The sequence below is a fragment of the Sus scrofa genome, chromosome 13, assembly GCF_000003025.6.
Source record: "Sus scrofa isolate TJ Tabasco breed Duroc chromosome 13, Sscrofa11.1, whole genome shotgun sequence".
Taxonomy (NCBI): domain Eukaryota; kingdom Metazoa; phylum Chordata; class Mammalia; order Artiodactyla; family Suidae; genus Sus; species Sus scrofa.
Window position 1 is genome coordinate 69,403,788 of NC_010455.5, and position 12,173 is coordinate 69,415,960.

At 44.2% G+C, this 12,173-nt stretch overlaps 1 protein-coding gene across 1 annotated transcript in view; it reads left to right on the plus strand.

Annotated features, from left to right (window-relative positions):
* Positions 208 to 12,173, plus strand: part of RBSN (rabenosyn, RAB effector) — a 30,835-nt gene continuing 18,869 nt past the window's right edge. Inside the window, exons 1-3 of the mRNA XM_021069366.1 lie at positions 208 to 331; positions 2,204 to 2,524; positions 8,606 to 8,746. Of these exons, the coding sequence (XP_020925025.1) occupies positions 2,377 to 2,524; positions 8,606 to 8,746 (289 nt within the window). The 5' untranslated portion in view covers positions 208 to 331; positions 2,204 to 2,376. The remainder of the gene's footprint in view (positions 332 to 2,203; positions 2,525 to 8,605; positions 8,747 to 12,173) is intronic.

Genomic DNA, 12,173 nt, shown 5'->3' on the forward strand with positions numbered 1-12,173 from the left:
TACAGTGGTGTGCATAGTCAGGGACGGGGTCTAATGCTCGGCACCTAACAACCTGGGGCGTCAAAAACCTCGTAAAATGGCAGAGCCCCCGCCCCCTGCCACTTCTAAGAGCGCCTTCGCTGAAGCCGCAGCTGTCCGTGCCTGGGGAGTCTGCCCACCCCTCGAAGACTCGGCGCTCTTCCGGCGTCTGTCAGCCTGCCTTCCGGTTTGGGCGCCGTCGCAGGCGCGCCTGCCGAGCGCCGAGCAGTCGATGGAGATGGCGGTCGCTCCTGCGTGAGGGGCCGCGGAGGCCCAGAACTCGGGTCTCAGGACTGCGAGCCCGCGGGAACCGGTGGGGTACCGATGGCTGGGCGTGCGTGCGGGGTGGGATGGGGTGCGGCTCCCCTCAGGAGCCGGCCGGGGGGCGTGGGACCCGTGTGCAGTGGTGGGTGGGACGTGCGTGGTGGGCGCTGCAGCTCGCGGGCCGCGTTTCCCTCACGGGCCGACGATGATTGGACCCTGGTTGTGTGGTTGCGCTGGGCTGTGGGATCTGCGGTTGGGCGCCCAGGTGGTTGTGTTTGAGTCTCTGCTTGTGGGAGGTTAAGGTGTTTGAGTTCAGGGTTTGTATGGCGTCCGCGTGAAGGTGTCGTGTGTGCCCTGTGAGGACGAGTCTTTCCCGTCCTGTGTAGTGGTGCGGCGGGTGCGCTTCGTGTTGAGTTACGTAGTGGCTGGCGCGTGGCCCTGTAGGTTTTATTCGTGGTTTTGAGGTGATTTAAGTTGTTAGGGGCTCGCATATGTTGTGGATGTGGGAGCTGGCTCTGTGGTTTGTGGTCGATCCCTTTGGTTTGTGGTGGGTGTCTGGTTATGTGATTGCACGGGTCGTGGCCGTTCATTCATTCACTCACTCATGCGTGGAGCGTTGTTGCCTGCTCGGTGGTTTGTGCGGGGCACTGAGCCCCACCTTGGGGTGTGGTGGTGGGGGTGTGGTGGTGGGGAACGTGGCCCCCGCCCTCCAGACCTGTAGGCTGATAGACTTGTGTACCTGTGATTACAAATTGAGATAAGTGCTGTGAGGAGAGGTGCAGGGCCGCCCCACAGGAGACTGGAGGCAGGGTGGGTGCCTTGGCATGCGGGGGATGGTATGTGCTGGAATTGTGGTTGGTAGGGTCAGGCGTGGGAAGGAAGGGAGCTCAGGTCAACCGCTGTCTAGGGAGGGGCCAGGAGCTGCTGTTTCAGCGACCATCAGGGAAAGGGGCTGAGAGGTGCATGTAGGGCTTTTTAGTTAGAGGAAGAACACAGAGACCTCGTGTTTTGTTTGTTTATTTTCTGGGTCATTGCCAGAAATCAGTTTCTCCTGGGTGGCCCTCTAAGCAGGTCATCCACAGCTCAAAGCTGAGGGACATTCATTCTGCCTCACAATCTCTTGTAATTTGTGGCCTCAGGTTCTTGGGGGGAAGTTTCTTGTTTTTGTGGAATGGTTTTGTCTGGGTTCTCCTGGCTGGAAGTCTTTGTGAAGTGACATTGGAAGTGATAATACTCGAAAATGTAACTTATTAATCCCTGAATTCTTAAAGCATCAAATTCCTTTATTTTTGAAGTAGTGAGAGCATTAGGCTTGCTGGTTCATAAAATCTAGTAAATTTACTTGAGAAAAACTACTCTACAGATGTAAGACACAAAATAGATTTTTCTTTTTGATCACAAAGTTTCTAAGGCTCTTCTTTACGGTTGAGATTTTTCTTTGGTTTGGTTCGGTGTTTTTAGGGGAGATGCTATCTCTTTTTTGACATAGGTGCAAGAGCTCCATACATGTGGTTGAATAAATAGGGTAAAAGGAGTCAAATAAAATCTTCTGTTTGTTGATCACTACTTTTGACTTTTCCCCATTGGCCAAAGTGGCATACAAATGATGAAGTTGGACCATTGGAATGAGTGTTAGAGAATTGCCTTGGTATTATGATTACTGTTGAAGTCATATTTTCCTCTTATCTTCAAGAATCTGTGCTTGCCTCTTTATTGAGTTACCTGTTGTCTAGTGATGTTCTCATATCCAAGAAGCTTTTGTGTTTTGGTCTAAGAATTTGAGAAGGCAGTTTGTGTTTTCAGAAAGCGGCACTGAAAAACATCATGTACCCTTGCTGAACTGTGAAGAGAACAAGGAAAATTCTCAATTGCCGCTAATTTGCCTGAATTGTTTTTTTTTCTCCCTTCTTTCCTTTTTTAGGACTTCACCTACTCCAGAGAGGAAACCTCATCCAAGACCACGATTCCACGTCCCCATCATCTGTGTGCTGCTTGGTTGAGCTGATGCTGTGGGAGTCCTGGTCTCTTGTGGAGGAATCAAGCTGACTCTTGGCATGAGGCCCCTGCCTTGTGGGGGTTGAGAGGGACACTACCATGGCTTCTCTGGATGACCCAGGGGACGTGAGAGAGGGCTTCCTCTGCCCTTTGTGCCTGAAGGACCTGCAGTCTTTCTATCAGCTGCAGTCACATTATGAGGAAGAGCACTCTGGGGAAGACCGTGATGTCAAAGGGCAAATTAAAAGTAAGAGGAGAGAATTTTCTCCTTGTCCCATTCTGTCTTTGGGAGCTTGAACTCATGGGATGGTTTTCATTAGCTTCCATGTTGCCACCAGAACATAATACACAATAGTAAATTAATAATAATAGTAAAATATATCTAGTATATCTAGTGCTTTCTATGTGCCAGGCATTATTCAGAACCTTCCCTTGTATTAACTTCATTTAATTCTCACACTGTGTGACTATGAGCCCCTTCTTACTGATGAGGATACTAGACACAGAGAGATTAGACACAGAGATAACTTGCCTGAACTTAAACAGTGAGATAGAGCCTGGCTTTGAACTTAGTGTAATTACTGTGCTCTGCTGTCTCTTGCAAGACTGTTTGAATTCTCTAACTGCCAACCTAAAAGGCTTTGGGGGTTGGAATTCCTTTCCTTTGCTCTGTAAGTGGAGGCAGATTGTACACCCATTTACCTATCACAAATTCAGGGCTTCCTGCCATACTTACTTCCTCAGCTAGAACATGTCCTCTGCAGTGCAGGAAAAGGAAGGCGATAGTTGACATGTAAAGAGGAAAACCAAAAAAGTTAAAACTTGGTTTTTGAGTTTCAAGGACCCTCAGGTCCTGGAGGACTGCATAAACAATTTTTCAAAGTAATTTTTGCTATATAGAGTATTCATTTCTTGGACTTTAGATTCTAAGCCCTAAGTATGGTGCTGCTCCTCTGGAACTCACTTTCCTAGTACTTCAGCCAACAGCTGGCAGCATTTCTGAAGGCAGGTAGATTTAAAAGGTCTAATGTTGTATTCGTGATTCTTTGTTGGGTGGGAGAGAAAGGAATGATCGTGTATCCTAAGTGGGCTTTGACTTCTGCACATGTAGTCACATGCCCCCTGTAATCACATAGTCTCACTCCATGTCTCACTTTTCAGTTTAGAAGAAAAAGAGTTGTTAAAAGCAGTAACATTTATAGCTTCTGTCAATAATATGACAAAGTCAAATATTTTCAAAATATTGAGGCCATGATGAAATAGCTTCTGGCTGTAGATGCTGGAGCAGAGTCATAATTCTTAGAAGGCAAAAGAAAAAAGAAAAAGAAATGTATATTCTTTCACATACTTTGTTATTTTGTTAGACTTTCCCAGCAACCCTTCAGGAAAGTGGTTGGTCTTATTTTACAGAGAAAAAGTGAGGCTCAGAGATATGGAGTGACTTAGATAAGGTTACACAGGAAGTGACAGAGCTAGGCCTTGACCCCATAGCTCTGTCACCTCTAAGGTAAGTGCTGCTCTTTTCACACAGTGTCCTTAATGAGGTGAGGCCCTGCATTCCAATCATAGCATGAGAGCAGCTGAAAAACTAGCAAACAAATGAACTGAGTATCTAAAGTGTCCTTTGAACAACCAAAGGGCCTCCGTGATTTTCAGTGAGTGTCCAGCCTTACTGTCTGCTGAACTGAGTCATATAAGTGATCTCACTAACACTTTGATGCCAGTGGGTGGATATTGGAGAATGTCTTCCCATTCCTGGGATGACTGACACTTTTACATGGGGAAAAATGTGTAAGATTATTTAGGGAATAATAGATATGGGAATGTATTTAGAATATACTAGAATGGAAACTTTGTTCCTTGTGAGAATAACTTGAAAGAATTTTCACGTGTTTTCCCCTCCATTTCTCCCCCATCTCTGCCCCAGAACTAAAAGATTGAGTTAAGTATTTCTTCGGTACTACTAATGATCACTTCTTTAGTCAGGAAGAAATTCTTGCTTGTGTTGCAGTTCTCCATGTTTCAGAATAAGGAAGAAAAAATTTTGAAGATTGACATCAAAGGTTTTGGGAAAGTCCTTTAAAACGCAAATTAACCTCTCCATTTGGTGTTCTGATTCTTAGCGATCTTATGCCATTGCTAGTTTTAGGCAAGTGAAATGTTAAAGCCTAAAGAGTGAACCGTGTGGTATCAGGTTTGGGGACAGTTTAAAAAAGAAAATAGGGAGTTCCCATCCCAGCGCAGCAGAAATGAATGACTAGGAACCATGAGGTTGCAGGTTTGATCCCTGGCCTCGCTCAGTGGGTTAAGGATCTGGCATTGCCATGAGCTGTGGTGTAGGTCACAGACATAGCTCAGATCTGACGTTGCCTATGCTGTGGCATAGGCTGGCAGCTGTAGCTCCGATTAGACCCCTAGCGTGGGAACCTCCATATGTCTCTGGTGCGGCCCTAAAAAACAAGAAAGAAAGAAAAAAGAAAATATAAACTTGTCATCATAAAAAAAACATGGTCTATGAGTTTGGGCCCCAACTCTGGTTCAGCATCAGTTTAGCCTATGTACAGTAAGTAGAAGAAAAGGTGGTTGAAATGAACTGTGGCTTTGTGTTTTAAAAATGTGGTATTATTCTTAATTGGCCCCCTCTTGAAGGACTACACCCATCCTGAGAAGGTTGCCACACAGCTCTTCTCTGCCTCCTAAAGTGGTTAAATGGCATGGTTGCCTGTTGAACTCAACAGTTTACCCTTGTTTGCAAAAATGAATTGGTGTTTGCTAATTCCAGCTTCCTGTCTGCTAAATTCTTTGTTGCCTCAGGCAGTTTCCTCTTTCGTTGTTAAGAAGGACTACTTTGGAGTTCCCGTCCTGGCTCAGTGGTTAATAAATCCGACTAGGAACCATCAGGTTGTGGATTCGATCCCTGGCCTCGCTCAGTGGGTTGAGGATCTGGCGTTGCCGTGAGCTGTGGTGTAGGTCGAAGACGCGGCTGGGATCCTGCGTTGCTGTGGCTCTGGCGTAGGCCAGCAGCTACAGCTCCGATTCGACCCCTAGCCTGGGAACCTCCATGTGCCTCAGGAGTGGCCCTAGAAAAGACAAAAAGACAAAAAAAGAAAAAGGACTACTTTAATACATTTTAGAAGGTGTCCTTTAGTTTTGGCGGGCCTTATTTTTCCAATTGGGAAAGCCATCTCAGAGTGACTATCTAACAAAATTATATCTAAGGCTTTATCAGTTTAACCCCTTGCCTACCAGCCCCTCCATATCTGCATTTACCTAGATTTCTGAACAGCTGTGGGAGTATTTTTAATGTATTAAAGTGACAGAGTACTTGAAAATCATGGGAACTCCACAAAGTATTGAAAGAACTCAATCATTTTGTATTAAATCTGATATTTTAGTGGCAGAAAGGGATAGCAGTCATCTAAGACTTAAGAACATTGATGAGAGCCACTTGAAACTAAGAATTTTCTTTCCCCACCAGTTGACTATTGTTCCATTTTAACAGTAAGTCCTCTTACCTCAGCGCAGGTGGCAGAGTCCCTGTTCTGCAGAGGCATAGGATTTGAATCAGTACTGTCTGAAGAGAGTTGGTGCTCTCATTCAGACAGAGGATGTTTCCAGTTCCAGCCTTGCTGCCTATAAGCCCTGTGATCTTGGCTGAAACAGTTTTTTCCACCTTTGATGTCATGTCCTCATTTGTAAGTAGGGTTACCACCTGCCTCATAATGCTGTAAGCATGCACTGGCATCATGTATATGAAAGCACTTTGCTTTGTGCCTGGTACATACAAGGAATCAATTCAGGAAACATTCATTTTCTCTTCGTACCAAGTCTAGTTCTCTTTGTGTTCTTTTAGGTTTTATATCTGCTTCTTGAGGTTTTTTTTGGTCAATATTCTCATGTGTGTGTTCAGTGCATGGGGGAGAAGAACTCCATGTACAGTTAAGCAAGGTGGGAAACAGCAGCATGGGGATGTTGGTTTGGCTGAATCCCAACCTGGAGGTAAATGAAAAATGTTTACACATGAGTTCATGGGTCACTAGGGTAACTGAATTAGTACTGTATATTTGATTTTAAAAAAACACTTTTATTTTAGTTGAGTTGTCAACAAAAAATTAATCGGTCAACCTAAGAAAGAAATGGAAAATTTTATTCATGCCAAATTGAGCATGATAACCTGGGAACGGCATCTCAGAAAACTCCAAGAGGAGTTCCCGTATGGCTCAGCAGGTTAAAAACCCAACATAGTGTCTGAGAATGTGAGTTCGATCCCTGGCCTCACTCAGTGGGTTAAGGATCTGGAATTGCCACAAGTTGTGGTGTAGGTTGCAGTTGTGGCTTGCATACAGTGTTCTTCTGGCTATGGTGTAGGCCTCAGCTACAGCTCTGATTCAACTCCTAGACTGGGAACTTATATATGCAGCAGGTGCATTCATAGAAAGGGGAAAAAAAAGAAAGAAAGCTCTAAGATCTGTTCTGCCCATTGGAAGTCAAGGCACAGTTAGATGTAAGTTTTTTGAGACAGATGGCTATACATTAGATGACATATTATTGATAGTTTACATAATCCATATCTGAATGTCACAGCCTCTTGCAAGATCAGAAGGAATGTTATCTTTTAAGGAGTTGTCTTGTTTGGGTTTTGTGTGTGTGTGTGTGTGTTTTGGGGGGCTGCGCTAGTGGCATGTGCAAGTTCCCAGGCCAGGGATTGATCCGAGCCACAGCAGTGACAACACAGAATCCTTAATCCACTGCAGGGAACTCAGGGGTTATCTTGTTTTTTCCTTTTTTTTTTCTTCTTTGTTGGCCACTCTGCAGCATATGAAGTTCCTGGGCCAGGGATCAAACCTGCGTCCCAGTGCTCCCAAGATGCCCCCGATCCTGTTGTGCCACAGCGGGAACTCCAGGGGTTATCTTGTTAATGCTAAGAGAATGTTGCTCTTTATGATTGAGCAGATGTTCAGCCAATGGGGGAGGTTTGGTTGATATTTAATGCTGATACTTAATGAACAATATTGGGAAGAGAGGAGGCCAAAGGGCAGAGAAAATTTTTTATGTCTTGCTATGTATTTCTTGGAGGTAAATTTACACATAAGTTTTTTTTGTTTTGTTTTGTTTTGTTTTTTGTCTTTTTAGGGCCAAACCCATGGCATATGGAGGTCAAATTAGAGCTGTAGCTGCTGGCCTACACCACAGCCCAGCAACGCATGATCCAAGCCATGTCTGCAACCTACACCACAGTTCACAGCAACACCAGATCCTTAATGCACTGATCAAGACCAGGGATCGAATCTGAGTCCTCATGGATACTACTAGTTGGATTTGTTAACCACTAAGCCATGATGGGAACTCCTCCTACACATAAGTTTTTTAAGCGTACAGTTCGGTGAGCTGAAAAATATATGTACCCGCTTCCCCAATTAAGATACGGAAAGAGGAATTCCTGTTGTGGCACAGTGGAAATGCATCCAACTAGGAACCTTGAGGTTTTGGATTCGATCCCTGGCCTAGCTCAGTGGGTTGAGGATCTGATGTTGCCGTGACCTGTGGCCTAGGTCACAGATGTAGCTTGGATCCGGTATTGTTGTGGCTGTGGTGTAGGCCGGCAGCTGTAGCTCGATTCGATTTCTACCCTAGGAATCTCCATGTGCTGTGGGTGTGGCCCTAAAAAGCAAAAAAAAAAAAAAAAAGATACAGAAAAAGACATTTAGATATTTCCATCACCCTCATTAAATTTGGTCTTAAAATTTATCTTTAATTGGGCTTTTAAATTAGTAATTTAGCTATGTATTGGCCACATAAACCAACTTACTGCTAGTAGTGACTAATAAATGAATTCCTCTGTGATATTTGTAATAAGATGATTGTGTGCTTATTACTTCACTTTATTTGGGATCCAGCATTTTCTTGAGCATTTTTTTTTAATTTTACTGCATTTTATTTTGTTTCTTTGTCTTTTTGCCATTTCTTAGACCGCTTCCGCAGCACATGGAGGTTCCCAGGCTAGGGGTCTAATCGGAGCTGTAGCTGCCAGCCTACGCCAAAGCCATAGCAATGCAGGATCTGAGCAGCATCTGCAACCTACACCACAGCTCACGGCAACGCCAGATCATTAACTCACTGAGCAATGGCAGGGATCGAACCCACAACCTCATGGTTCCTAGTCGGATTCGTTAACCACTGCGCCATGACGGGAACTCCTTCTTGAGCATTTTTAAACAAAGCAAAATTATTTAATCAACTTCTGTGTTTAAAGATTTCCCTGGACTCTCTACTGGATATTCTTTGTGGATTCATTTATGGTGTTTGTTCCATTGTTCCATTTTTCAAGGTCTGGTCCAGAAGGCTAGGAAAGCAAAGAACAGGCTGTTGAAACGAGAAGGAGATGACCGTGCAGAATCGGGGGCCCAAGGATACGAGTCTTTCAGCTATGGAGGGGTTGATCCATACATGTGGGAACCCCAGGAGCTTGGTAAGAAATTATCTTCCTTCATTCATCAAATGCTTATTGAACATCTGTGTGTTTAAGAGGTGGTTGAAGAAACATCAGTAAACCAGAATGGTCTTAAGCTTTTCATGGACCTTGTGTCCTGGTAGGGAGAGATGGACAGGAATGAGCTGGGGACCTTCTTCGTGTTAGGCATGGCATTGAATGCTTTACATGTGGACTTTGATTTAATCTTCACTGCACTCCATGAAGACATGCACAGGGTCAGATAGCTAGGAACCTGCAGGACTGGGGTAAGAATCCAGGTCTCTGACAACCCAGGCACAGTCCATCGACTGAGCTGTCTTTTTTTTTTTTTTTTTTTTTGTCTTTTTAGGGCCTCACCTGCAGCATATGGAGATTCCCAGACTAGGGGTCCAATTGGAGCTATAGCCACCAGCCTTCGCCATAGCCACAGCAATGCGGGATCCAAGCTGTGTCTGCAACCTACCCCACAACTCATGGCATCACCAGATCCTTAACCCACTAAGCGACACCAGGAACGAACCTGCATCCTCATGGTTGCTAGTCGGGTTTGTTAACCACTGAGCCACCACGGGAACTCCAGGGCTGTCTTTTCTCATGTAGATGTTACCTGCCTAGTGGGAAGCACTGGTTTATGCAGCTTATTTTTCTGCAGCTTGTAATTATGGTATCTACTTGCTTTCAAAATTATCATCTTTTGGGGGGTGATGAAAACGTTCTAACGTTTATTTTGGTGGTGGTAGTACAGCCCTGTCCATATGCTAAAAACCACTGAATTTGTGCTTTAAATGGTGAATTGTATGTATTTGACTGATAACTCAATAAAGCTTTTACCAAAAAGATCATGCCACATGGAGGTGAACTAGCTAATCTTATATGTCCCTTAATTATCCAATGAGAGCAATCATCATGATAGTACTTTCTATCCATGTGATAGAGAAATAATGATTCTTTCATAGTACTTTATTATAATTTGATACTCATTATCTTGTTCACCTTTCACAAAAGCCTGGTGAGGCAGGATGGCTAGTCATGCTCATTCCATTGATAGATGAAGAACAGGCTCTAAGAAGGGAAGTGATGTTTACCTGAGGTTATCCACTAGATAGTGCCACTGCGGAATGGGTCTTTTTGGATGAGGAAAGTCCTAGAGTTTCACTCTCCAATATGATAGCTATTAAGTGTCTATGCCTATTTAAATAAAGTTAAATAAAATTAAAATCAGTTCCACAACCACATTCTAAGTGCTCAGTCTCCACATGAACTAGTGGCTACCATATTGGAGACTAGAAACATTTTCATCATGACAGGAGAAAATGGCTTAAAAATAAGACTATACAGGTATACTTGTTAGTTACATATAAAAGACAATTAGAAATCTGAAGGAGACATTTCAAGCATGTGACATCTTACTAGCTTTTGTTATTTAAAGAGAGTCAGTGCTCTGAGAACTCAGATCCCACATTAAGCTGCTGCCCACTGCAACCAAAAAAAAAAAAAAAGAAAGAAAGAAAAGAAAAAAGAAAGATTGACAATGCTAAATTTTCAGGGTGTACTTTTAGAATGGATAAACAACAAGGTCTTACTCTGTAGTGGAGGGAATAGACCTGGGATAGACCATGGAAAAGGATATAAAAAGAGTTTAATTTCCTGCTGTGGCGCAACAGGATTGGTGGCATCTCTGGAGTGCTTGAATGTAGGTTCGATCCCTATCCTGGCACAGTGGTGTTGCTACAGCTGTGGTGTAGGTGACACCTGCAGTTCAGATCTGATCCCTAGCTCAGGAACTCCATATGTCACAGGGTGGCCAAAAAAGGAAAAAAAAGAATGTATATGTGTGTGTGTGTTGTGTGTGTGTGTCACTTTGCTGTATACCAGAAATTGGCACAACATTGTAAATCAACTGTAATTTTTTTTTTTTTTTTTTGTCTTTTTGCTATTTCTTGGGCCGCTCTCGCGGCATATGGAGGTTCCCAGGCTAGGGGTCGAATCGGAGCTGTAGCCACCGGCCTATGCCAGAGCCACAGCAATGCAGGATCCGAGCCGCGTCTGCAACCTACACCACAGCTCATGGCAACGCCGGATCCTTAACCCACTGAGCAAGGGCAGGGATCGAACCTGCAACCTCATGGTTCCTAGTCGGATTCGTTAACCACTGCGCCATGAAGCCATGATGGGAACTCCTATACTGGATCTCGCGTTGCTGTGCCTCTGGTGTAGGCCAGCAGCCTGGGAACCTCCATATTCCACGGGAGTGGCCCTAGAAAAAGCAAAAAAAAAAAAAAAAAGAAAATAGTAATTATCAGTGTGATTTTCCTATTAACTTGCCTATATCAACAACTGAAAGAAGTAACAAATTGCAAAAGGTCAAGTGAATGGCACATTTTATTTTATTTTGTTGTCTTTTTAGGGCCACACTCGAGGCATACTACATACCACCTACACCATAGCTCATGGCAACACTGAATCCTTAACCCACTAAGTGAGGCCGGGGGTTGTTAACCACTGAGCCACGACCAGAACTCCCGAATGGCACATTTTAAAAGTTAATGTTGGTTGGGAGTTCTGTTGTGGCTCAGCGGTAACAAACCTAACTAGTATCCATGAGGATTCAGGTTTGATCCCTGGACTCGCTCAGTGGGTTAAGAATCCAGCATTGCCCTGAGCTATGGTGTAGGTCGTGGACATGGCTCGGATTCTGAGTTGCTATGGCTGTGGTGTAGGCTGTTGGCTACAACTGTTATTTAGCCCCTAGCCTGGAAACTTCCATATGATGTGGGTGTGGCCCTAAGAAGTAATAAAATAAATCAATAAATAAATGTTAATGTTTATTGTCACCCCTAAGAATTCAAAATTTAAAAAAAAAATGGGGGGTAGTTCCCATCATGGTGCAGCGGAAACTAATCCGACTAGGAACTATGCGGTTGCAGGTTCGATCCCTGGCCTTGCTCAGTGGGTTAAGGATCTGACGTTGCTGTGAGCTATTGTGTAGGTCGCAGACGTGGCTTGGATCTGATGTTGCTGTGGCTGTGGTGTAAGCCAGCAGCTACAGCTCCGATTCGACCTCTAGCCTGGGAACTTTCATATGTCTTGGGTGTGGCCCTTAAAAGCAAAAAAAAAAAATTTTTTTTTTGGCCTCACTTGCGACATCTGGAAGTTCCCAGGCCAGTGACTAAACCTTTGGCAAAGCAGTGACAGTGCTGGATCCTTTAAGCCGTAGGCCACCAGAGAACTCCCTAAAATTAAAATTTAATTAGATGTTAGAGTATTAAGTTAGGGAAGAAAAGAAGTGTAGGTGGTTAAGAGTATAGCATATAAAAAACTCTAAATATGGTCGAGTGAATAGGCCATCACTGGGCAGAAGAAGTGAACTAAGTGCTGGAATGGGGAGGGCTGGGACCGGTTTTCCAGAGAGGAGACATTGAGC